The sequence below is a fragment of the Mustela nivalis genome (genome assembly GCF_964662115.1).
Source record: "Mustela nivalis genome assembly, chromosome: 20".
Lineage (NCBI taxonomy): Eukaryota > Metazoa > Chordata > Mammalia > Carnivora > Mustelidae > Mustela > Mustela nivalis.
The window spans coordinates 40238131-40263932 of record NC_139039.1 but is presented as its reverse complement, the minus strand read 5'-3'; the positions used below and the strand labels follow the sequence as shown (position 1 = coordinate 40263932).

Here is a 25802-nt window from a genome sequence, read left to right as displayed (position 1 = left end):
TGCGCTCCGCGCTCCTGCTGCAGCCGTGGGGCCGGGAGGGCAGCCCGTGGTCCGGTTTCCTTGAGGGCACTGAGCAAACGTCCACCAAGGTCGCTCAGCTCCCAGGAGCTGGGAAGGGGACAGGGAGTTAGCGTCCAAGGGGGCAGAGCGCCAGTCCGAGAAGGTGAGGGGTTCAGAGCGTGGCTGGGGGTTATTGCACCGCATGGGAAATGTGCTTAATGCCACCGAGTTTGACACTTAACAATGGCTAAAATGGTAAATTATATGTTATGTGTGTTTTACCACAATGAAAAAATACACTGAGGTTCACGTACGTGAGTCTCGTCACTGTTGAGGAGAGAACCACAAAGGTGGGGAAGACCGGAATAGCAGCCGCACGGCGGGACTGCAGCGGAGGAAGTCGGTGTGGGCTCGCGTGGCTCGGTACACGGCGCTGAAGATGCGCGCCGGGCGCCAGGCGCTGCAGGTGCGTGCCGGGCATGACGGAGATCGACTGGACGGAGCGTGGGTGCTAGGTCGGGTGAACGGACGGAGAGAGACGGTAAGAGAGCTGGATGCATGGGCGGATGGATGAGTGAATGTGTGGACGGACGGGCGGACGGACGGATGGGTGGGTTGATGGCTGGGTGGACAGAAAGTCTCCCAAGGCCGTGATGGGCCCAGGGAGGGCTGCCTGGTGGAGGGCGACACATGGGCCTCCCCATGTGCTTCTCGAGCAGGGTCATGAGAACAGTCTGTCCAAAGTGGCCGCTGCAGCTTCTGCCTTCCAGACGGCAGGGGAGTCCCGCACAGCCCCAGTGGGAGTCCGGATCCGGCGTGAAGGGAAGTCTGAGAGATGCAGCTCTGGCTGAGCTGAGCCGACACAACACGGCCACCCCGGAGAAAACATCGACGAGTAATGGTGATAAAGAACCGTGAGGAGTAACTCAGGAGACACGGAGGACCCCCAGGCAGGGTCTGCGCCGGGCCGGATGGGGGGCGCAGTGCAAGGTCAGGAGAAGGCAGCCCCTGGGCTGGGTCCTGGTGGCGGCAGGGCCCCAGGAAAGGCGGTAACGTGAACCAGCCCACGGGGGTGACGGTCACCAACGGGACAAGGAAGCCATGGCCCAGGTGGCGTGGCAGGAGCGGGACACTGGATGACCGCTGGCCCCTCAGGGCCATGGGGAGGGGCACTAGATTGAATGCAGGTGACACTCTGTCATTACCCCCGCATCCAGCGCGTGACCCGCACAGAACGAGCACCACAAACAGAAGAGACCCCTGAGCTCAGAGACATCCGCCTCACGCGTTAGGAAGGAAGGATCCCAACATGAGCCGGCAGCGTCTCTCAGCGCTGGCCCGGCCCAGTGCGGGTCTCAGTAAACACCGCTCGAGGGCTCCATGAGTTCGAGAAGGAAACGCACCCACTCCTTCCAGGATGGAAAACGTCTCCCCCATAAAGACACGCGTCCTGAGGTGGGCAGCGGGGGGAAACGGTCCAGCCCCGAGGCCGCACAGGCAGAGACTCAAGCACGGAGATGCACCGTGGTCAAGAAAGACGGCGGGTGACTTTTGCTTCCTCTCGTAGGACGCATGATACGGTGGCTTTGGTACTGGCTAAGGATCAGGTGCCGCATGGACTGAGGCATGACCTCCACGGTCGGCTTCGTTACTCTGTGTCACCACACGCAGTGACACGTGTGGCATCTGTGACAAGAAACACTGAAGGTCGTAACTCCCCCTGACTTCCAACTGTACAATGGAGTATCGCGAGAGATAGTCACTGACCCCAAAAAGGAGGTAAATGGAGTCGAGATCAAAACCGTCAAAAAGAGGAGTTGAAGGCGCGGCGGAGGAGGCGGGGCAGGGGCGGGGCAGGGGCGGGGCAGGGGATAAAAAAAAAAAAAAGAGGAGTTGAATCAGGCCACTAGACGAATCGCCACTGAGGAAGAGCCAGTCTGTGTGCGGGCGGGGGGGGGGTGGGGGGGGTGGGGGGGGTGGGGGGGGCGGGGGGGGGGCTGCAGGGGGCTCGGGGCGCGCACGGGCCGGGGGTCAGGAGAGGACAGTTCATCCGAGTGTTGACATCAGAGCAAAGGAAGGCCGGGGCAGATGCCGCCCGAGCCCATGTAACCAAGCTCAGTTCAGCTTATTGGTGAGACGGCCCCAATCCGCGCCGTTTAAGAAAATGCCGGCCTTACGGGTTTCCTGAAAAGCAGACACTGGCGGGAAAACCGCGGGTCAGCCGCTAAGCGCTTGAGGGTACACGCACCGGGCTCTTCGTCCCACGCCCAAGGTTCAGACCGCGAGTCCTGCCGGCCCGGCATACCCTGCCCGCATCCCCGGCTGGACACTGTTGCAGCCGGAAGTCTGTTCCCTGAGCGTCCTCGGAGGTGCTGGCCAGGGGTCACCCGTGGCGGTGACTTCCCGTGCTGCCGGGGACTGTTTGACATGTGAGCGTGTTTAAATCTTCAAGCTCTGGTGGTTCCCATTGTGTGACGCAAGAACGCCACGAGGACCCCCTGCCACCAAGTGCTCCGGGACAGCAGGGTCTGAGCCGGCCGTGCCTGACCACCAGATGCCCCTGCGTGCAAGGCGGCCACCAGCACCGTTCCACGCCGTTGCCACCACTCTGGGCGTGCTGTCAGCCTGAGCATGACCCGGCCCTGCCGGCCACAGAAGGTGCCTGGCCGTCCCTGTGGGGCTTGTCACGGCCACACGCCTGTGCGGGCGAGACTGCCGCCCCCAGAATGTCAGCCCCACCCACCGGAGCAGCCAACCCCCACCCCCGAGCTCCCCCGCGGCATTCCTACCGCGGGGGTCTGCAGTCTCCCTCCGTGTCCCAGCGGAGGGACCTCCCGGAATGATGCCTCCTGACCCACAAGCTCTCAGCCTCCGCGCACCTTCTCCCCTCGTTTTTGCCCCCCCCCCCGCCCCAGAAGAGAAGCAAGACGGAAATAAGGCTGCCACGGCCGGTGCGGAGGGCAGGAGGACAGTGCAAGACCCGCCTGCGGTCCCTGAAGTTGTTACGTGTCTTGTTTTCTGTGCCCGGATCTGTAGGAGTTCCCCGCCATCGCCCCGCGACCCCACCACCCACACAAGCGCCGTGAATCACGGTGGGGACAGCGGCGAGCAGGCGGCTGCGGGTCCCCCTCCACGCCACTCCCAGGCTTGTGACCTGTGAGCCTCCGTCTTGTGGCGTGGGGAGGACCACATGCTCCCTGCCTGGCTGTCCCCCACAGCTGTGGCTGGGCTCCCCACCTAGTGTCTTTAGCTAAACGTCCTGACGGTGAAATCACAACCCGAGATGCGGAAGGACGCTTGGAACCACGCGGACCAGAGCATCTCCACGGCGGGGCAGCTGGACCAGGAGCCTCCGCGCTGGCACCACCCAATGGCCAGTGGTGGAAGCAGCCCCAGGAGAGACCATGGGGCCTAGGAGGGATTTCCTGACGCCCCCCTAGGGGTTGAACTGCGCCCCCCACCCCTGAAAACACATTCCAGCGCTGACGCTTGCAAGCAGGGTGCACTCGGGAATCCTCTGAGCCTATTCCCCGAGGAAAGGCGCCTGCCCTATGCACGCGTCACGGACGGGACGACGGGCGGCCGTCATTGTTCCAGAGGCCACCAGGGCCCGTGTCTGGCTGGTGTGTGCCCTCCCAGGGCAGACAGCCTGGACAGAGGAAGCATGGTCTGTCCTGCCCTTTAGAAGGATGCTGGTGCCATCGCGAGACTCCCCCTCCCGGGCCCTGGTCACCTCCCAGGGCCACCCCCTACACCACCTCCTCCAGTCCGGGCGGGACACATTCAGCCTGGGATAACCCGGCCAAGCGGACTCTTCTCCTCCTCCTGGGCTGGGAGTTCGGACGGGGGGCAGCTGGGGGCGGCATGGCGCTCACCTCCATGCGGCTGACAGCCTAACCTGGGCGCACAGTGGGCGTTGGGTGAGTGCTTGTGGAGTGGACGCGCGGTGCCTTAGGGACCTCCATGCCCACAGTGCTGGTTCTCAGGCCCTGCGGACGTCCTGTCGCAGAACTGCAACCTGATATTTAAGCTCCTGAGGCTGATCCCACAGCTGGAGCGCAGACTGACCGGCCTGAAGGAGAATCTCTCGTCCTGCCCCCCCAACCCCCATACCCCCGAGCTGCACCGACCAGCCACGTGGGCCAGCCCCATGCCCACCTAAAGGGCAGCCTGCATGCTCCCCGCATCATCTTCTGCGTCCCCGCTAATGCCAGACAGGATGTGATGTCTCTTCCCAAAATCGCCGTGGACACACCGAGTGCCAGACAGAGACGGGCGGCGACATGCCCAGCCCCACAGGACGGGCCTCGGGACTCCCCGCAGCCAGGCTTCCTTGGGGACCGGGTGCTCCGAGTCTGTCTGGGCCGGGAGGACCGGCGCGTCCGGCCCACGCTCACCGCGCTCCCGGGTTGTCGCTGACCGGCTCCCGCGCTGGCCTGCAGCCGAGACACGCGGACACCGCGCGACCTTCGGGGAAATGAAGACCCTTCCCGCCCCTGGCGGCGCCTGTTAGGGCCGGGCCGTCCCAAGGGCCGCGCTCCGCGTGCGAGCCTGACCGTCCCCCAGAGTCGCGGGAGACCCACGGGGCAGCGCGCGGGGCTGCGGTGCGGCGCCTCGCGCGTGGGAAGCGGCCCTGGGGCCCGCTGGGGCGCCCGGACAGCGGCCGCCCGTGGTCACACCGCGCTCGGGCTCGGGCAGGAGGGGCCGCGCCGCCCCCAGCCGGGAGCTCCGGAGCCCGCAGCCCCGGGCCCTCCCGACGGAGAAGCGGGTCTGCGGCCCGGTGCGCGGCCTCGTCTTCCGTGGGGACCTGGACACGCCCCGCGCGGGGTCTCGGCTCCGCGGTCCCCGGTCCCCGGCGCTGGGAGCTGTTGGCGGGACTGGTTCCTCGGCTTCGTCCTCACTGCGATGGCCCCAGTGGGCGCCGCCCGGCCCCGACCAGCGCGGGCGCGATCCAGCGTCGGGGGTCGGCGGACTCGGCCCGACGCCCTCGGGGGAGACTCTGCGCCCTCGTCAGGCGGAGCGCGCGGCTCCTCTCGCGGCTGGTCGCGCCCGTGGGGCCCGCGGTCCTCCGAGGCGGGTCCACTCGGATTCCCCGAGGAGCCGAGCGCGCGCCGACAGGGAAACCGCCTCGACCCGGGGTCAGGCCGCACGTCGGGCTGAGGTCAGCTCGCGGGACCCCGGCTTCCCGCCACCCCCAGCCGCGACTGCGGAGACGCGCCGCGGCGCCCCCCGGTGTCCCGCCTTCCGGACCCGCCAGCGGCTCCGCGTGGCCGCAGACGCCGCCCCCGCCGCCCGAGCGTCGCGGGGACAGCGTGGGCGCCTGCGGGGCCGGGGCGAGACCGTCCCGGCGCGGGGACTCCGGCGGCCCCGCTCCCGGCCTCGGCTTGGCTCTCGGGCGCGTGAGTTCGGGCGCGTCGGGCCGCGCGGCTGCGGGAAAACGGACGCAGGCGCCCGGGAAGGGCTCGCTCTGGGCGCGCAGCTCCGCCCGGTCCTCGCGCCGCGCCCGAGCCAGGCCTGGGCCGCGAGCGGGAAGCGCGGCGGGGACTCGGGGCCGCGCGGCGCGGGCAGCTGCCCAGGTCCTTCTCGCCCTGCGGGCCGCGGGCCGGGCCAGGGACGCGCAGGAGGGCGCGGGCGGCGGAGGCTGCGGCGCGCGGTGCCGTCCCCCCGCGGCGGCGCGGACGAGGCGCGGACCACCCGTCGCGAAGGCCGCGCGACCCCGGGACGTCCTGCCTGCGGCCGAGCGGCGGCCCCGGACAGCGGCCGCGGCCCTTCTGCGGTGGCGCCGCCCGGACCGCTCGCTCCTGCGCGGCGTCCGGCGTCCGTTTCTCTGCGGGTCAGGCCTGCGCCGGCACGAGCCCCGGGTCGCTCCTCGGAAAGGGCCGGTGTAGCCGACGGACTCTGCTCCAAGACGCCCCGGTCGGAGACACGCGGCCCCGCGACGACGGTCGTGCGGGGGGAGCCCAGAGCCGCAGGTCTGGGCCCAGGAGGCCCCCGTCCCGGGGCGGCAGCGGGGACTGCGGGCGGAGGGTGCGGGGACCGGCGAGCCCACGCGGGACCAGCGGGTTCGGGTCGTTTCCGGGGCCCTGGGCGGGCGGCGGCGCGGCTGTCGGAGGTTGGCGTCGCCCTGAGCCGGGCTCGAGTCCAGCGGGGAGCCGCGCGGGGCCGTGGCCAGTGGGGCTGCGGTCCGCCCCGGAGCCACCGCGTCCTGTCCCAGGACTGGACAGCGCGACCCCGACCCGCACGCACACGTGACTCGGAGGGAGCGGCCGCCTCGCGAGCTCCCTGGCTCCCTCGAGAACGCGGTGCGGCGTAGCCGGCGTGTCTGCCCCTTTGGGGCTGTGTCCAGTGCGACAGGAGCGGTCACGCTCACTCGCCAGCGGGCTCCGGACACCTGCACCCCGACAGACGCTTGTATGCGGGACTCGGGGTTCTCTACCAGGGCGGCTGTCCCGAGGTCAGTCCCCGGTGTCTGGGCGTCTGTGATCTCTTGGAGTGGATCCTGTCCTAACGAGACCTCCGCTCTCAGACGCCTGCAAGCCGGAGCCAACTGACCTTGTGGCTGACCTTTATTGGCAGGAATGAGCAGATGGTCTTCTCTGAGGGAAACAGAATAAAGCAACCTCGTTTGCACTCGTGACCAGCTGACCGGCGTGGGGGGAGGGGCAGGTCAGCGTGCGGGGGCCCCTGCGGCTGGTAAGGCCTCTCTCAGGTCAGAGACCCGCCCAGCCCAGGTCAGAGACCCGCCCAGCCGCCGGGGGCTGTGACGATGGCTGAGCCGGCGGGAGCCCACGGTCCTCCGCTCCGCCCTCTTCGTGTTGGGTGACTCAGGCCTGCTTTGTCCTGCGCGTGCCTGCCAGGTCACTAGGACGATCAGAGAGGCTCTGTTTTGGTCCGGTGAGGACTCAGCGCCCTGACCAGCGAGCAGGAAGTCCCCTGGCCCCTGCGGCTCCTCTGGGAGCAGGGCAGAGCAGGGCAGAGCAGGGCAGTGCTGGGGCTGGCTCCCTCGCCTTGGCCTTGGTTCAGTTCCTTCCAAGGAGGGAAGAAACCGCAGTCAGAGGGGTGTTCCCTGATCGCGCTGGAGGTTTCTGCCGGGCGTCCCTCCTGCCTCTCCATCTGGGCTCCGCGCAGCTGCCGGGGAGCTCGACTGGAAGGGAAACTCTCGGGTAAGTTCTCCTCGTCGGACAAGTTCACCCACCAGCCCCCTTGGTGGGTTCGCCAACCTCATAACGTTCTACCTGCGCTTTTGTTTTTAATTTAATTTAATTTTTTAAAGATTTTATCTGAGAGAAACAGAGCAAAAGCAGGGGGAGAGGCAGAGGGAGAGGGAGACGCAGGATCCCTACTGAGCAGAGAGCCCAGTGGGGGCTCCATCCCAGGACAGTCCCAGGATCCTGGGATCATGACCTGAGCTGAAGACAGACGCCTCACCGACTGAGCCTCACAGGGGCCCTCTACTCGCCTTTTGAAACACACTGAATCTCTATTTTCTTTTATATGCCTCGATACGTGATTTCATTTTTTAAGATTTACTTATTTGGGGAAGAGAGAGCGGGAGCAGGTGTGGGGCTCAATTTCATGACCCTGGGATCATGACCTGTGCTGAAATCAAAACTCAGACGCTGCTCAGCCAACCGGGCCGCCCAGGTGTGCCCTGAATTTGATTTCCACGCCACATTACACTTTGTGTAGGGGGTAGAGGGGGCAAGTTTTGAGCACGTAAATTTGTCCCGTAACTAGTATCTGAGCGTAACGAAATCCAAGGGCTTACACATTTCTCAGAGCGCCCCACATTCTCCAGGTCCCCGAGGACATTCTGAAGCCACGCCAGAACCGGCCAGACTGGCTTGGGCGAGAAGGCAGCCTCTCTGCCTCGGGACTGAGCGTGTGACTAGAGGCGGTGCCCTGGGCTGGACTAGGCTCTCTGTGGGGCTGCACTATGGCGCTGTCCTGTTCCTTGTTGCCGATCCGTGCGCGTGGGACGGTGGCAGCGTCTCCGGGCCCCCTCCCCCCACCTCACCAGCTGTGAACACGGAAGGTGCCCACCTTGCCGGATGTCCCCCAGAAGAGGTGGGGCAGACCGTGGCCTGCTTGGATAGGCCCTCAAGCATAACCTAGCCTCCTGGCCCTTGAACAAACATAATCTTTATCAAGGTATTTTCTTTTTTTAAAACATTGACTGTTGTGGTCATCTGTTTGGCCAACCGAGACGGAAAGATTCTTGGGCCCCGGGGTGACCGTCGTTAGGTCACAGCTCATCATTTTCCACAGAGAGCCCTGCCCTGGCTTAGCCGACAGGCACTCGGCAGAGTGTCTTGATGTTCCAAGAGACTTGAGACCGGTCTCAGCTTTTTACATCGGTGGCTCAGAGACATTACTCGGACCTTCCAAGGTCACACCAGCAGCGGAGGCAGGGGAGCCAGGTTCCGAGCCCTCGGAAAACCCTGGACGTGAGCCTCAGGCACCGTGGCTTGTGGTTCAAAATCACGCTTCTCAGAACAAAGAGGCGGACACAGAGAGTACTCATTGAAGCAGGAGTGATTCCAGCAAGATGCAGTTTTCTTGGACAAAACGTTTTTCTTTCTAAAATGCTTTCATTTTGCCATATTTATTAGAAAATATTATCCATAACACTTGTTTAAAAATGCTGACATGGATTTTATTCAGGAAACTAGCACTGTAAGTAGGGTGTCCCTGTGGTGGGCTTTGTGGGGGGTGGGCACAAGCGGCTGTGTGTCCAGGCGCTGGCTGCTGGGCAACACCAAGGCCAGGCCTCTCTTGCCGGACCCGCCCAACAGCATTCTTGCAGAAGCAGGCCAGGGTGACAGCAGCCAGGCGAGGGGATGCTCAGCAGGACTGACCCTCCAGGGCAGAGCCCTAGATCCAAGACTCGGGGTTAGAGGACCCCCAGGAGAGCCCGCTGGGAGCAGCTCCACGGAGCTGGGGCGGGCACCTATCCCTGGAAGGACTGATGTCGTGAGACTCCTGTTGGGGGGGGGGGGGTCTGTTGTCTGCAGATCATGAACCAGGTTCCGACGCTTTAGTTCCTATTTGGAATCTGTCTCCTGCGCAGCTAACCGAGTTCTCCAGTGAGAAGCCTTTGGATCTAAAGCAGGGAGCTTCTCCCCGTGAGAACGCGGCCATCCCAGCTGCTGCTGATGGGCAGGAGAGAGAGCCCCGCAGCCGTCTGCTGATGTCTTTTAGAAATCTGTCTTTTCCTTGACCAAGCCTGGATTGCTTATACGACCTGAACAGAACGGGAACGTTGCAACCGTAGCCCCTCCCCCAAAGAGCACATTTCTGTCGCCTCCAAACACTTCATTGCCTCATGTTTCACAACTCAGCGTGCGTTTCGCTGCGGAGGGTAGTTAGACAAGTTCCTCGGCCTCACCCGTGCTGAGCCCTGGTTTTCTTACCGAGGAGACATGCCCGTCCGCCTACGAGCCCCTGAGAATGTGCCAGACTCACGGGGCCCAGGTGAACCATTTCAGAAAGCCCTTGCCCGGTGCCTCACCCGTGTACATCTGTTGTCATCTCCGTGGGAGGGAGGAGGTGAGGGAACGGCTGGACACATGGGGGGCCCGGTGGGCGGAGAGTCCCGTGGGTTGTGCCTGTGCAGAAATCAGGCTGCATCTAATTCAGTCTCTTGGCTCCACCTGGTTCTTTATTAGCAGCTTTACCTGCCTCTTTTCAATTTTTTTTTTAAAGATTTTATTTATTTGTCAGGGAGGGAGAGAGAGAGCACAAGCAGGGGGAGTGGCAGGGAGGGGGGAGGCAGGCTTCCTGCGGAGCAGAGCCCGATGCGGGCTCCATCCCAAGACTCTGGGACCGTGACCCGAGCTGAAAGCTCCGCTGACTGAGCCCCGCCTGCGGCTGGTTTTTAGCCCCGACCTCGACCTCGGCACTAGGGCGCTAGCTTTAAAGACTGCAGAGTGGAACGCAGCATCCTGGTTCCTTGTGCTTCCTCAAGTGCTGCGGACCCAAGGGGACAGAACCAGCCCCTTCATGCAGGTCACATGTTGGTCAGAAGACACACAAAGTAACAAAGAGCTAAGATAAGCCTATAAAAATACAAAGTATCTGGGGAGTTAGGCCAGGAAAGAGAGAAAAGGTTTCCGTGGGGGGTTTTCAGGGCTGAGGGCCCTGCTGTAAGGTACAGGCAGCCCCTGGCCCATGAGTCGGCGCCCCCAGCTGCGGCCCGTTTCTGGGTGCAGGTCAGGGCTCTGAGGTTCCGGGGGGCGCACCGACTTCTGCAGCGCGGCTCTGTGTCCCTGCGGAGCCCGGAGTCTTACACGGCGCGGCTGCTCCCGGCTCCCCGGAGCCAAATCCCCCGTTCGGAGCCCCGGACCCTGTCTTCGGGGCTCGTCCTCGTGCAGCGAACCGTGAACGAAATCGGGGCGGGCCAGGGCCGCACGCCTTGCTTCCCTCGAGGTCCCCGTCCGGGCTGTCCTGACCCGGGAGGTGACGCGCACGCAGAGCTCGGCGCCCGGCTGGCCGTTCCCGCCGCGCCTTCCGGAGCAGGTGCGCGGCGCGGCCCGTGTCTCCGCGGCTACCGCCGGCCGCGCTCGGGCCGACACGCCGGCCCCCCGCTTCGCCGACGCGGACTCCGCGCGCCCCGCGAAGCTGTGCGGACCCCGCGGGGACAGACGGCGTCGCTCCTTCGTGCGGCGTCCGGGGACACGACCCGCGGAGGACGCGAGCCGGGCCGCACCGGGGCACCCGCCGGACGGACGGACGGACGGACGGACGGTCGGACGGTCGGACGTCGGCGCGCGCAGGGCAGCGGGGGCGGCAGCCCGCGGCCGCAGCTCCTGGTGCGGGTCCCGCGGGTCCCCGCGCAGCCCGCCCCGCCCCCCGGCCGCTTCCAGAGTCGCGCTGGGGCTCCGCGCGGTCCGGGGTTCCGGCGGGGGCTCCGCGCGGTCCGCTCGGGCTCCCCCTCCTCCCCGGGTCGTCCCGGCACCGGACGAGGGCACCCGGCCCGGCGCACGCCAGAGAGGGCGGGGAGGCCCGGCGGGGGCCGCACTTCCGGTCCGCGACCTTCTCCCGGGGCGCCCCCCCCGCGCGCGTGGTTCCGCCCGGCCCCGCCCCCCCCCGCGCGTGGTTCCGCCCGGCCCCGCCCCCCCGCGCGTGGTTCCGCCCGGCCCCGCCCCCCCGCGCGTGGTTCCGCCCGGCCCCGCCATAGGCCCCGCCCAGCGGAGCTGCGCCTGCGCAGTCTTGTTTGCGGCCGGGTCGTGAAGGCGGCGGCGGCGGCGGGTGAGTGCGGGGCCGAGCGGGTCGCGGGGTCGCGGGCGGGGCGGGGCCTCCTCTCCGCCGGCGCTGCGCTCCGGTGCTGCGCTGTGGGTGCGCGGCCTGAGCCCGGCCCCGGCTTGGCCTGGGAGCGGGGACGCGGCGGGCCGAGCTGCAGCCCCGCGCCGGGAGGAGCCCCGCGTGCAGGGAGCCCCGCGCCGGTGCAGGGAGGAGCCCCGCGTGCGGCTTCCTCGGGCGGACGGGAGGGCCTGCAGCGGCTTCCATCCTTTCTGCCTCATTCCCGAGTCTCAGTGGCCGCGGCCAGATACGAAAGCGCTGGTGTCCGCGGCGGTCGCGCTGGTCCTCCGCGACCTTGTCCGGGGGCGGCCGCGGTCCTGCCCGCGCCGCCGGGTCGCCGCCGCCCTGGAACTCCCACTCGGGAGTCCTTTCTGAAGTGCCGGTTCGGTGCAGCGCGGCAGCGGACCCACTGACGTGGTTCGCGGGGAGATGGTCCACGCAGACGGCGAAGGCCCGCAGCGAGTCGGGGCGGGACTCGCCGCCCTCCGGGAGCCTGGGCCTCCGCCTGCCGCTCGCCCGCCACGGAGACGCAGAGCCGGAGTGCCCGGCCCGGAGCCTTTCGCGGAGAAGAAGGGCCGAGTGTGAGCCACTGGGCCTCCTGGGGTGCCCGGGACGGAGCAGTGACTCCGAGCTGGGACGCGCCTGCACTCCAGCCTCCGACCTCGGGGGTGGGCACGCGGCAGCAGTACAGCGGGAACCGGGGTCCCCTGTGCCGTCTGGGGGATGCCGTCAGGGCGCTGTGGTCCGGCTGCCAGGCCAATAGGAGATAAGAGGAGGAATTCCTCCCTGTCCCCCCCGTCTGCGCTGCCTTTCTGGAACAGAGCTTGGCCGGTGTGGCAGGTGCAGGGATTCGGGTCGCGTTGCGACGCTGTGGCAGGGATGGCGGTACCTCCCCAGGGCTCGGGGACGCTGACCTGCTGCCCCAACTGGGTCCCTGCGGGTGCCTGTGACCCTCGGCCCGGCCATGGTCACTTGGTGGCTCCCCTCGCTGGAGCCTCCCAGCCCGGCTCAGCAGGCCCCGAGACACCCGTGGTGCCGGGTGAGGCTACTCCAGCACCCGCTGCTGGGAGACACCATGGGGCAGCTGTGTCGGAGCCCGTGAGGTCAGGTTTGGAGCTGGCGTGGGGATGAGAACGGGGGTGTTGGTGAGCTGTCACTGATTCTCTCACTGCTGTGTCTCTGCCAGCTCCGGCCCGTCTGCGGCTCTGTGCTTACACCCGACACGGTCCCAGGACGCTGTCCAGGAGGCCCGCAGACCTGGCCGCCAGCCGCAGGTGCGCCGTGTGCCCTTCGGAGCGAGGCTTTTCCTGGGTTCCCGAGCCCTTCCCGAGTCCCCGTTGCCCAGAGCAGTGCTTGCGCCGCCCAGGGCCTGCTTTATGTGCGCCTCCCCCTGAGCCCTGTGCCTCCCATCCTTGCCTCAGGGTCACACTGTTAGGGACTCGAGCACGCGTGGCCGCAGGAACGAGCCTATGCTCCAGCCTCATCCTAAGCACTCGGGAGCCTTCGTGGGTGGCTGGCGGCCATCTGCCCCGTAGCCGCCCAGGATGGTGCACAGGGGTCCCCTCCCTGAGCATCGGGTCCCCTCCTGTCCCCGTGCTGCTGGGTGGGGAGCGGGGACGGAAGGAGGCAGCAGGAGACGGGGACTCACGGGCCTGCTTCCAGGGTTTTCTCCAGCAGGATAATGCGATTTAATTGCATCTGCTCACATGTCAAACCGCTCAGGCACATGGGACACAGGTTCCGCTAGCCTGGTTTGAGAGAAGGAAGATACTAACCCATCCCACTGCCGAGTCCACGGTTTCTGTGACCGGATGGGGACTAGAGACCATGCCAGCACAGTGGCTCTGCGCCTGCCGCAGGCACCCGGCCACGCAGACCGTCACTCCAGGGCAGTGGAGGCAGAGTCTGGAGGTGGGCCCCGTCCCGGGCGTGTGGCACAGGCAGCGGAGACTCCGGCCCTTGGCAGAGCCTATGCTGGTGACCTGCGTGTGGCAGGGACCGGAGCTCCGAGGTCCCTGACAGGGGCCGATCCAGTTCAGAACAAGGGGGCTGGGCCTGGGCTCGCTGTGGAAACCGGAAACAAAAACTAAATGACCCAGTGCGGTGTGCCCAGCACGTGACAGGCGCCTTCTGTTAGTGAGCCCCGTCCCGCTGTCCCGCATTCCTGTGTACACTTCTTGTTCTCATCAGAAACTGGGGCCCACGACGGTTGTGAAACATGTTTTCTTAGCACCTGAGTAGGGGAGCCAAGATCAGAACCCACTGTTTATGTTCCTCGGGCCCTGGCCCCCCCGAGTCCCTCACTCCTGACCCGGAGCTCCCTGAATAACGCCTGTCCTGGCCACTTCCACTGGGGCAAGACGGAGTCCTGGAGTCACGGGGCCCCTCCGCTTTCAAGGCCGAGGCGCCCCAGGAGTTTGATGACTTGGCTAAAAGCACATTGATGCAATCGTGGCGAAATAGGAACTGTAGCCCGGATCTTGTGACTGACTTGGGAAAAAGTGCACGAAGCAGTTGTGGGTAGAGTCCGTATTTTCGCAGTTGACGGTTCTGCCAGGGCAGCTTTATGCTGGTCACTGTGCTCCTGAGCCCTGGAGATGGCTGGCCAGAAGCGGCTCGGCGCCTGTAAATGTCATAGTCCGCACTCTCGTGGGTGAGCCGGCGATATACTGCAGAACCACATTGTTCTGGGTGCTCCGATGGGGCAGGTGCAGCTGGGGGGCACGGAGCAGAGGCTCCGGAAAACCACGGTCAGCATGCTCGTGGGTCCTAGAGAGGAAGGCTCGCCAGGCCACCCCCATGCTGGGCCCCCCCAGGGGAAGCACTAGGTCCAGAGGCAGGGGAACACTGAGACCATGAACTTCGGTGGGGTTTCCACGGGATGGGCAGGCAGGACAGGGCGAATGATTCGGGACGGGCTGCTTTGAGCAGTTTCGGTGGCTTCAGGCGCTGGGGGTGGCAGCCTGGGCTGATCTAGGCAGAGGAACGCTGCTCCTGGCGCGGACGGTGGGAGGCTGGGCAGAGGGTGCTGCGCCTGGCGTGGTGAGGGTGGGGAGGCCAGGCTCTGGAGGGTCCGTTCCCTGCTTTGCTGTTCCCTGAGAGTGGGCTGGGCCTGGGCGGGCAGTGTCCCCAGCAGGGAGGTTTTGAGATGTCAGAACACCCACGGGGAGAGACGTGCACACACCTGTGCACAGGTACCAAGAGCCAAGGGCTCTCGCCAGCCTGTGTAGAGTCCGCGAATGAGTGTGGTCTCGTCTTTTCTTCCCGAATCAGACCCCTGCTCCCGGAGAGCCTACTTCAGAGGTCGCGTTCACTGAGAAATAGGAAAACAAACACTTCCTTGACTTTGGCCTTTGAATCTAGGAGCATTATCAAATCCAGGCGTTCAGTGGTTAGAAATGGTTCCTTTGTAGTTTGGGTTAAATGAGCTAGTACTCTCTGCATCCTGACTCGTCATGGTGACCACGTGGGCAAAAGAGCCGTTTTGTTGCTTTTTGCTGAATAGTCACAGATCGACAGCTGGTCTAATGCTTGTGGCTCTAGGCTCTGCTCAGCATGGTGTCTCCCGAGGTCCGAGTCATGGCTGCGCTGTGGGCAGCCCGATTGCCCTGCAAGCCTGCTTCTCATTCACCAGGTGTGGGGGACAGCCCTTGGCTCCCTGGGGAAATGCCCCATGCGGGAAGCCCCTGCAGAGCTGGGCCAGGGGGAGCCTGCAGACCAGGCCTCTGGGGCCCCTTGGTGAGCCCCTGATCCTGGGGTCCCCTGTCTGAAAGTCCGACAGAGGGAGCTTGTTTGGACGACTCGAGACTCTGGCGTTCGCACTTGTACGAACAAAACATGTCCAAACTTAGGTAAATGTGACTGGTAAGCGTGATTTGAAATCTGTGCCCATGTTCATGAGTGCTTCCCGAGCTCGTCCTGTGTGCTGAGTGCTGGCTCGGCGGTGCGGGTGCAGAGAGGGGCAGGTGGCACGGCTCTGGGCTCTGAGAGCTGCTGGTCTGGGGGAGGTTGGGGTCCCAGCAGCAGAGGTCAGGGCACGTGTCTAGATACAGTGGTGGGGGGCCGGAGGGTGGGTGGTCTGTGGCACTTGCTCTGGTCTGAGAGGCTTCTGGAGAGGCGGCCCCAATGCTGAGATCTGCAAGGGGCTGACGGGTGGGGCAGGTGATGGACTCTGAGGTAGGGACCCGGGAGGAGCAGAAGCCCAGAGGTAATAAGGGAGACGGGCTTCCAAGGACGCAGAAGCCTCAGTAGGGCAGGAGCGGGGAGCGGGTGCGGGGTCCTGAAAGCGCCGGGAACACAGACCTGCGCGACGTTCTTCCAGGGGCAACTTGGGGTCCGTTCTGTCTTCGTAACTAGTGTCACCCGTACAGCAGCTGTCTTCTAACACGGAGGCAGGACACTTCGTAACGCTCCCGGAAATCGGATTTGAGGTTCCTTTTCACGTTATCTCCAAGTTTGGTCGAAGCTGCGTGGGGACGGGAAGTCGGTTGGTTGTGAGAGGGAATAGTTCGTGTTTCTGCACGTTGAAAGAATGAACTTGTGTTTTTACGTTGTTGCAGAGAATAGTCAGCAGCATTTTCCGTTGGACATATTTCTTGATTAGTAAGCGTGTCTGTGGTATTTTCTCTTCCCGTAGGCAGCCATTGGTCGGAGAGTAGGAGTCTGGAAACAGGGCAGTGATAATCTCTACCCACAGCCCTTGGGTCACGTGCCCCGTTCATGTTTTTACGGATGAAGTGGAGTTACTTGAATTGGAGAGCTGCGTGTGGCCCTGGCGGTGATGTGGTCCAGGGTGGGAACGCGGCTCCAAGCCCTGGGGAGAGCAGTTTCTGCGGTCCTTCCTGCGGTCCTATCTGCGGTCCTTCCTGCGGTCCACGGATGGGCGTGCGCGGCCGCCCTCGCCCCTCTGATCTGGGCCCCGCGTGCTTCCCACGGGGGACCACGGGTGGACTTGGGGCTGGGTGGCAGGTCAGCAGACGAGGGCAGGGGCGCAGGCTCTCCTGGGGTTATGGTAAGGGCTGTGCTCGTGATGGAGCGTCTGTGAGCACCTGCCGCGGTCCCCGGGCATGGGAGGCCAGCCCGTGGGACGCGGGGCTGTGGCGCGTGGCCATGCCCCCGCCGGCACCATAGGCGCTAGCAGCCCTCCAGACTGCCGATGACCCCGGCCAGGAAGCTGCTGCGTTAACAGCAGCTACGTGACTGAATGCGTGTCACCCCCGGGGAGTGTGGCGTGGCCCTGGGTCGGCCCGCGGTCGGGTCCGGGATGGTGCCTGCTGTTGGCTCCGCTTCTGGCCTCGTGCAGGGCCCCCGGCAGGGTTCTCTTGTGGGGTCTGTGTGCCTTCAGTCACGGGGAGGAGGGTGTGGAAGTCTTCACGACAGCAGCATGTCGGTCACGCTGGAGGGGGCTGTGGGCTCGCTCCTGCCTCGTCCGTGTGCGGTGACCTGTCCTTTTCGCAGGTTTCCGTGAGTTCATGCGGACCGCCGAGGCCCCCACGCTGACACTGTGTTCCTGCGACGCCCACGGGAGACTCCGCGAGCACGATGACTGCTGGGAGCGAGTGGGGAGCGGCAGAGAGCGTCTTCGACCTGGACTACACCTCCTGGAAGGTCCGCGCCACGCTGGCGGTCGCCGGCTTCGCCTTCTACCTGGGTGTCTTCGTGGTCTGTCACCGGCTCTCATCCTCCCTGAATGCCACGTACCGCGCTCTGGCGGCCAGAGAGAAGGTCTTCTGGGACCTGGCGGCCACGCGCGCCGTGTTTGGCGTTCAGAGCACGGCGGCGGGCCTGTGGGCCCTGCTGGTGGACCCCGTGCTGCACGCCGACAAGGCCCGCGGCCAGCAGAACTGGTGCTGGTTCCACATCGCCACGGCCACCGGCTTCTTCTTCTTCGAGAACGTGGCGGTTCACCTGTCCAACGCGCTCTTCCGCACGTTTGACTTGTTTCTGGCCGTCCACCATCTCTTCGCCTTCCTTGGCTTTCTGGGCTCCGTGGTGAACCTGGGAGCCGGCCACTACCTGGCGATGATCACGCTGCTGCTGGAGGCCAGCACCCCCTTCACCTGTGTGTCCTGGATGCTCTTAAAGGTGAGCATTCCCGGCGCTTCGCGGGGTCCGGCCTGTGGCGTGTCTGGACGACAGTTCCGTGGGCGCTGCGCTCCGCGGCCACCCCAGACTGAGCCGCAGTGTCGGAGTCCGTGGGGAGCTCCTCCCGGCTGAACTCTGTGTCCCTCGCTGTGATCGCTGTGGACCTCACAGGCTCCCAGCCCTGCCCAGGGGTCAGTGTCCCCCGCCTCCCTCGCACCCGGCCCGGGCAGCCACGTGGTGTGTCCATGCATCTGCTGCGGGGACCCGGGTTGGGGGCGCGTCTTATCCGTGGCGAATAGTACTGCTGTGAGATACGGAGGCATTCGCCGCTCCTCGAGGTCCTGGGGGCAGGTGTTGTTTGGGGAGAGTGCTCGGAAGTGGGATGACCGGGTGGCGGGGTGGTTCTGAGATGCTGCCCCTGGCTGTCCTCTGCCTGCCCGCGACGCCTGCGCGCTCGCCCGCCCTGGTCTCCTGCGTGTCATGGATTCGGGCCCCTGGTGGCTTCTGTCTGCTTCTCCCTGGTGATCGGTGCCCTCGGACACTTCCATGCGGCTGTGGGCCGTGCACGTGTCTCCTCCAAACTGTCCGCGGCCTCGCGCCGTGTTCAAACCAGAGGTTTCTGTTTAAACCAGGCCTCGCGCCCTGTAGTCCTTTTCCTGCGATGGAGAGCGCGCGTTCTGCTCACGTGGTCTGCGGGTGCCTTTCAGCTCCACAAGGTCCGAGTTTACTCGTCTCTCTCGCCCGTGCCCTTGGGGCCGTGCCCGGGCAGTCGTTGCCCAGACCAGCGTCGTGGAGCTCGGTCCCTGTCTCCTTCCGGGACTGCTCGTGTTCGGGCTTCGCGTGAGCTTTCGGCCCGTCCTGACTGGAGCGTCTGGTGCGGCACAGGCCCAGGGTTCCCAGCACCACCCGTCGGAGGGACGGTCCTTTCCCTGTTGTCGGTTCGTGGCCCCTTCGTGGCGGACGAGCCGCGTGTCCATAGTGGACTTTATTCCGGCCCCGGCCTCGGTGCCCGCGTCCCTGCCCGCGCCGTGCCGTCGGAGCGGCCGTGTCGTACAGTTCGAACTCAGGACATGTGCTGCCTCCCTGTGCTCGCTCTCAAGGCTCTGGTGACCGTTTGTGGTTTTCTGCGGCTTCCTGTGGATTTCGAATGGTTTCTCCTGTTTCCGCAGAGAGCGCCATTGTGACTTCGGTACATGGCGTTGAACTGGGGCTCATGTCGGTGAGCCTTTTAGTAAAATTTTCAGTTCCTGTGTTCTCAGCTTCTTGATTTCCTTTTGGGACTTTTTTTATAATTTGTTTAAAGCATCTTCTGTCTCTGCTGAACTCGTTTTGTTCCTGCGCCATTCTCGTGACTTCAGTGACCTGTATCTTCCTGACAGTTACGCGTCCTTCTCCGTCAGATACGTGTACGCCCAGTCCCTTGGGGTCAGGTACTGGAGGTGGACCTTGGCCCGAGTCTGTGCTTGCCCGAGGCCGTAGCTGTCCGTGGATCAGACAAAGCCGGCCTGTCACTCAGGCTCCGCATACTGTCCGCATGCAGACCCGACCCCGCTGCTCAGCCCGGCTGAAAGTCCTGGGCGCTCTACTGGCTCTGTCCCTCCTGGGGGATTGTGGGCCACCGGGCCATGTGCCCCCTCCGTGTGCAGCTGGAGTGGGGGGTGGAGGCCGCAGGGTCTGCCAGCCCAGCCACTGCCTCTTTTCCCGTGGGCTGGGGCAGCTGGACCCTGCCGGACCCGTCAGAACTCCAGGACCGGCCGGACCGAGGCCAGTCCTCCGCAAGCCCCCAGGAAAGTTGGGGCGCGGGAGGGTTTTGTGCCGAGCCGGAGCGTCTCCCGGCGTCTGTCCCTGCTCGTGTGCCGCGTGGCGCTGTGTCTCCGGATGCGGTGCTGTGTTACGACCCCAGGCGTCGGGCCCTCACACCCTCTGCTGTGCGGCATCTGTGGCCTGTTTGTTTCTGAAAGCGCATTCTCAGACCCTGTGTGGGTCCTGCGTCCAGTCTTGGTCCTGTTTTGATATCAGAACGCCCAGGCAAGACTCGAGCGGTCTTTCTTCAGCACAGTCTCTTGCCGTCTTTCTCGGCTCACTGTTCACAGGGCGTTTTTGTATGAAACGTGAAATACTGCTTTTCCTTGAGCAGATGTCTGATGCCAGCACCACGGACGGGTCAGGTCCCTGAGCAGTCCGTAAAGCCATGATGAGCTTCAGGAGAAAACCGAGAAGCGGGAAGACTCCTTGGAGCCTTCAGGTCCCCTGGGGTAGGCGCTTCGGGACCGTCGGAGTGAATTACCGTGTCTGCGGGTGGACCCCTCCCACGCGGCAGACGCTTGCAGGGCACGGGGCTGGTGTCTGGCCTCCCCGGGCTCTGCCCGGTGCCGCAAGAGGACGTGCGAGCACAGGGACCGCGGCGAGTGGGCGGGCCGGGCAGCAGGGGGTGCCGGGGCTCGCCCGCAAACCCGGGCACGCGTCCTGGGAGCTGCAGCCGCCGCTCCGTGGAGCCCCTGCAGAGAGCGTCAGAATGTGGGGTTTGGGGATGGTTGAGGTCCTCGGGCTGTGAAGGTTGGGGGAAGGTTGGAAATCGTAAATGGAGCGGAAGCCAAGCCAGCCAACCTCTGAGTGACCGTGGAGGCTACCGGCCCAGCAGTGGGTCGTTGCAATAAGATGCCGTGACTCGGGAACCTGTAGCGTGTCCTGCCCATGCCCTGCGGCTTTCAGTTCTCTCCCTGTGGGTGTCGTGCCCACGGAGAGGGGCTTCCCGAGGACGGAGAGCAGGGGTTGTGACTTCCCTGTGTTCTCTGGCCATGAGCACAGCACCAGCGCTGTGGTCGGCTGTGGCCGGGGGCCGTGCCGGACAGACAGTCTGTGGTCCTTCGGTCCTGGCCCATCTGCCCCCGTGCGGCCCGCTCGCAGGGGTGGGCTGGACCGTCGTGGTCAGCAGGGACCTGCGTCTTAGACGGGCCTGCGATGTAACGCGCATGTTCAAGAAAATGGACGATTAGTTATATGGAATTCTTGTCATTTTTGGAAGGAACGTCTTAAAAGAGAAAGAAAAAATCTCCGTGTCTTTTGCTGGTCCCTAGTGGTGATCAGCGTTGAATGGTTTCACAGATACCTCTCCAGACTTGTACGTACTCTGCCTAGGACGCATGGCCACCAGCCTCTGGTCCTCGGCATCCCCGGGATGAAGGCAGACTCCAGTGGCGGGTGGGCACGGGAGAGAGACCGGGGTTTGGATTTGTCTGCTGTCTGCACAGCTTGCCGGGCGCTATCTGTGCAGGGTGGGCGCAGGGATCTCCGCGCCCGCTTCCCAGCACCCTCACGGCACGGACTCTGCCTCGCCAGCGGGCCCCAGCCCCAGAGCTGCACCCCAAGTTGGGGCAGCTTAAGGCAGGTTTCTAGGTGTGCTGCTTCTTGTTGAGGTCTCCCTCCTGTTACGTGGAAATTAGTGGGGCCGACAGCATTTTAAGCTTTTTCTGAAGCTACCAGAGTCGTGCGCAGTCGGGCTCCCAGGTTCAGGAGTCTCCGGACCGTCAGGTCTGATTTGCCGAGATAGCAAAGGGCAGGCGTGGAGACAGCAAACACCACCGGTTCTCCTCCAACGGGGGTTTGTTCTCCGCGTTTCCTTCTTGACTGATTCTGGAAGGTTAGAGTCAATGAACGAAGGGCCCAGGACTCGAACCTCGGGGTAACATTCGCCCACAGAGGACAGCCGTGCTGTGAGTGGGGTCGAGTCGGTGTCTGGGCACATGTGCTAAGGGACGCTAGCCCCGGGAGCCAGAGCTGCACCCAGCAGGCTCTGTATGGGCCGTCACCGGTGACTTGTCCCTGTCCCTGCTCAGAGCACGTGGTAACACGGGACACGAGCTGAGGATGCCCGAGTCACGCTGAAGAAGGCTCAGTTTTCAAGCTCTGAGCTTTCGGAACTTCATTGCTGTATGCGGACAAGTTTGTATTTGCAGTATGAACGTTCGTAATTTAAGAAGGCCACTTCAGCTGGGACGGGGGTAACGGAGAAGAGGCTTTTGTTCTGTGAATCTGGGGGGAACGGCGGCGGGGGACGGAGTCGGTGCTGCTCAGTGTGATGGAGGAGTGATGGGAGGTGGCCTCGAGGCGTGCTCTGTCCGCGTCCCCAGAGTTTGCATACGTGAAGCCTCCTCTCTCCCACGGAGCGATCTGACCTGGGAAACGTCAAACCTTCTGCATCTCTGTGCTAGAGCAGCGTGTACCTCTGGTCTCCTTGTGCAGTCGCACAGAAGATACACTCTCACCGGTAGGAAGCAAGTGCTGTGCCCGCAGCGGGCACAGGGGAGGAGGTGCGGGCGATGGACCGAGCTCTGCAGGTGCGGTCCGTGCGGGGCCGACGTGTGCTTTGTTCCTGTGGGAAACAGTGCAGCCAAGTCCAGTGGAGCTCGCACAGGTGAGCAGAGCCCGTGCACGCGCTTGGAGCCCCACCTGTGTGCATCCAGGCTACAGCCGGTGCCACCCATGGGAACAGTGCGCTCCTGCCAGTGCCGGGGGCTGTCCGTCGCCGCCTGCGGACCTGGGGTGGGGCCACTTGGCAGGTTCCGCCCGCACTGTTTGTCACCAGACTGGGGCGCGCTGGAGTGCTGGGGCGCCTGGTTCCTGCTGCCGGGGGCTGACGGCCGTCGTGGCTTCTCCTTCAGACAGGAGCCCCGGAGAACCGTAGCCTCGCCCTCGGATCTTACAGACCAGTCGGCAGACACACTTGGTTTAGTCGTCCTGTCACGTGGCCGTCAGGACTGATGAACACAGATCTCCGGGTCTCAGCTTCTTCCCTGTCCCTTCGTTGTGGAGGGGCCGCACTTGTTCTGGATGTGGGCCTTGGCCCTGACTCCTGCGTGTTTATGGCTCCCGCAGAGCAGGGTCCGCGGGAAGCGCGTGGCTCTGGTCCCCCTTAAGTGGCACCACACACGGGGTTGGGGCAAGCGAAGTACTTGGTGATCATGCGAAACGCCGCCCGCAGGGTCTGAAGGTGCGGCTGTGAGCACAGCTGTGTCCATCCATGCGGACCCCGCGGCGGGCTGCCCGCGGCGGCCCGAGAACCCGTGCCCGGGAGCGCACTGTGGGAGCCTCCGCGGGCCTTTCTGGGGCTCCCGTCCTCGCTTTCCGTCCTTCTGGGGTTCACACTCTGCCGGAGTGGGCAGGGTGCCTCTGGGGTGTCGCACGGACGAGCGTCCGCCGACTGGAAAACACGCACAGGCACGTCTGCTCTGACCTAGTGGACCGCTCGCAGGTTTTGTGCAGTTATTTTTGGGTAAGTTCACTGTATTTCAGACAACAGGGGAGTTTCTGTTTTTATTAGTTTATTTTTCCCGAGTCATCAGGCCCATGGATTCTAGTTTTCCCGGGTCAGAGCCGCGTGGACGCATTTTCGTGCCGTGAGAGGTCAGGACTCCGTCTTGTTGTTCAAAAACCGCCTCGTCGGGCCTCCGTTATCTGCGCCCCTTCAGACTTGGCAGATGCACCTTTCCCGAGGCCCTGCCCTGCGGCCGCTCAGAGCTCCTTCTGCAACATAGACGCTGCCCGCCCCCCCGGGGGCCACCTGCAGCACGGAGCTCCTGGGGGAGGTTTTGTACTTTGGGTTCAGCAGAGACTAGGCTGGAGAGGCTGCTTTGTGGGAGGTCTGAGGGGTGCTGGAATGTGCTGCGTGGCACCGGGCGTGGCCGTCCCGGTGCCGACTGTCCTGGTGCTGGTGAGGTCCCACCTTGGTATCCGCTATCTTACGGGCCATCGTCAAGTTCTCTGTTCAGTTTTGGCTACGACTCTTGGAAACTAGTTGAGTGTAAATTTAATTGTTTCAGGGAAAGTCTGCGTCTGCCTTTGTCCATAGGCCCCTGGGGAGAAACTGTGGAAACTCGGACACATGTGTCTTCCTCCCCGGCTGCGGTGCTGTGGGAGCTCGTTGGTCGGTGTGCGTGGTCAGGGTTACATGTGGACTCTGCGGGGAGCCTGGAGAGAAGATTGGACGCTGCTCATGCGAGGGACAGCGGAAGGGAGTGGAAGAGCTCCGGCGTCCGTGCATCCACACAGGCGGCTCCGTCCTCCGCGAACCCCCGGGAGAGGAGGGCACGCATGCGCGGGGACGTGCGGGGCCGCAGGGACCACTGACCGGCGTGTGCTCTGTCCACAGGCCGGCTGGTCGGACTCGCTGCTCTGGAGGCTGAACCAGTGGCTGATGGTGCACATGTTCCACTGCCGCATGGTGCTGACCTACCACATGTGGTGGGTGTGCCTGCGCCACTGGGACGGGCTGCTCAGCAGCCTCCACCGGCCGCACTTGGCGCTCTTCCTGGCCGGGCTCAGCCTGCTCACGCTCGTCATCAACCCCTACTGGACCCACAAGAAGACTCAGCAGCTGCTGCACCCCGTGGACTGGAACTTCGCGCAGCCCGCACCGAGGAGTGGCCAGCCTGCCGGGGCCAATGGCCAGGTGCCACCCAAGAAGGGGCAGTAGCCTCAGGGCCCAGACGGCAGCGCGCTGCAGCTCCTGCCCCCAGGCCCGCCGGCGCCCCCCACACGGTCCCCCAGACACACACTTCGAGCCCAGCACGGTTTCCAGGTCCGAGCCACTGTGGCGTGCGTGTAAATTTCCACACGGCCACCGCGTGTTCTGGAAGCCACGGTTTGCCTCTGGGGGCAGGATTTTGCTGTTACGACTCGGTTGTCTGCTGTGGTCTGTTCCTGCACGCCTGCCGTGGCGGGGCCCTGAGCAGCACTGAGGAGGGGTGGGGGGTGAAGGCCGGCCACGGGCTCCCGTCCGTGGTGCTGTGGCCGCCAGTGTGGTCTTTCTGGTCCCACGGTCAGCGTGTCATAGGTCCTGTCCAGTCATGGTGTCCCTCGTAGCTGGAGAGACCTGCCCCGAGCCAGTACGGTGTCCTGTTGGTGCCTCTCGTCAGCGCGCCCTGCGTGAAGCGTGCGGCCCGCCGTGCACACGCGTGTCGGGGTGAGAGCACGCGGAGACCACGGGCAGGGCCCTCCACCTGGGACCGGATCCAGCCCGACGGCGTGCGTGGGTGACTGCGAGGCCTGCAGGTCAGGCCATCTGTAGGAGCACAGGAAGTGCGTGTTCACGCTCTGTGGCTCACTTGGCAAAGCAAAGGAGGTGTGCGGTCATCAGGTCTGTCTGGACCAGAGAACCGTCTTAAATAGACCGAGTTGCCGGTGGGTTCTGTGGCTGGTGTTTCTGTGGCTGGCTTCTGCGGTGTCCAGGCCGGCAGCCATCACCTTTTGCTGTGCGCTGAGGGCCGGACGGCAAGGCTGGCGGCCCGGCTCCCCGTGGAGGTGTGGGTCCCGAGGCTGCCGCCTTGTCCATGCCCGGTGGCAGTTACAGCAGCTTGGCACCCTTGCGGGGAGACATGGACACCCCACTTGTAGAGCTTGCCAGCCTCTCTGCCTTTCCCAGACACCTGTGTCCCCGCGGCAGCGCCTCCTTCTGGGGCGGCCCCTAGTGGGTGTCCGTCAGGCCATGAACAGGCACAGAGTAGGTCTGCGAAGCCACAGTGTAGACGTTAGGAAGGTGGGGCCACTGCAGCTCCTGACGTGTGGGGAACCCACACACGCATCTCGTTCTGGCCATGACTGTGTAATTAAAAATTTATTTTTTATCAAAAGTCCCTTAGACAAGTTTGCAAAAACCACATGTTTATTGGTCGTGGGGATGCCTGACCTGCGCTCACCCGGGACCCACAGCTCACAGGGCCGTGACCTCAGTGCTGCTGCCTCGAGTCTCGGACCAGGCTTCGGTCAAGATGTGCAATACCTATTTATCTGTTGTAAGACGTGCCGTGGGGCTCAGCAGTGCCCGGCGCGCCACATCCCCGCAGAGACTGCCGGGAAGGCCCGCGCTCCTGCTGCCCGCGGTCACGCGCTGTCTCGCGGAGCCGGTGTCACTGGTGTTTCCTGACGGGACGGAGGTGTAATAAAGTAACTTAAGTTTATAGACTCGAAAGGATGTCCGTTCTTGTCTCTCGATACCGTCCGCATCTGCGCAGGTCTCCTGTGTCGGGGGATGCAGACCGATGCTCCGTCTCGGCTCAAAATTTGGGTTACGGTTCGAAGAATTTAGCTTTTTTTCTTAAAAAGATTTTATTTATTTGACCGAGAGCTCACATGAGCAGGGGAGGGCAGAGGGAGAAGAAGTCGGGTCCCCGCCGAGCAGGGAGCCCGAGACCCTGCCCTGAGCGGAGGCAGATGCATCACCCACTGAGCACCCCGGGGCCCCTTCGTTTCTGTCTGACCCGCATGAGGACTCGGACCTTGCCCGGTTCCTCCTTGTCGCCCTGCGTCTTCGCAGAGGTGCCGTTCTCGCGCAGGGCGAGGCCAGGGAGCTCAGCAGCTCGCCCACCCCCCACCACGTCAGTGCTCCCTCCGGCCGGGGACGCTGTGAGGGCCACAGAAGC

General features: G+C 64.3%; 1 protein-coding gene across 4 annotated transcripts; it reads left to right on the top strand.

Annotated features, from left to right (window-relative positions):
• Positions 1-6803: 6803 nt before the first annotated feature.
• CLN8 (CLN8 transmembrane ER and ERGIC protein) lies at positions 6804-25351 on the top strand. Of its 4 annotated transcripts, none has more exons than XM_082715312.1 (3): positions 6804-7163; positions 16759-17385; positions 23534-25351. In XM_082715312.1, the coding sequence occupies exons 2-3, from the start codon at positions 16843-16845 to the stop codon at positions 23855-23857; spliced, it is 867 nt and encodes a 288-aa protein (XP_082571438.1). In that variant the 5' UTR covers positions 6804-7163; positions 16759-16842; the 3' UTR covers positions 23858-25351. The 4 variants fall into 4 exon arrangements, with proteins under 4 accessions (XP_082571438.1, XP_082571439.1, XP_082571440.1 ...); XM_082715313.1 differs by lacking the exon at positions 6804-7163 and adding an exon at positions 11187-11250; XM_082715314.1 differs by lacking the exon at positions 6804-7163 and adding an exon at positions 11472-12575.
• Positions 25352-25802: the final 451 nt, after the last annotated feature.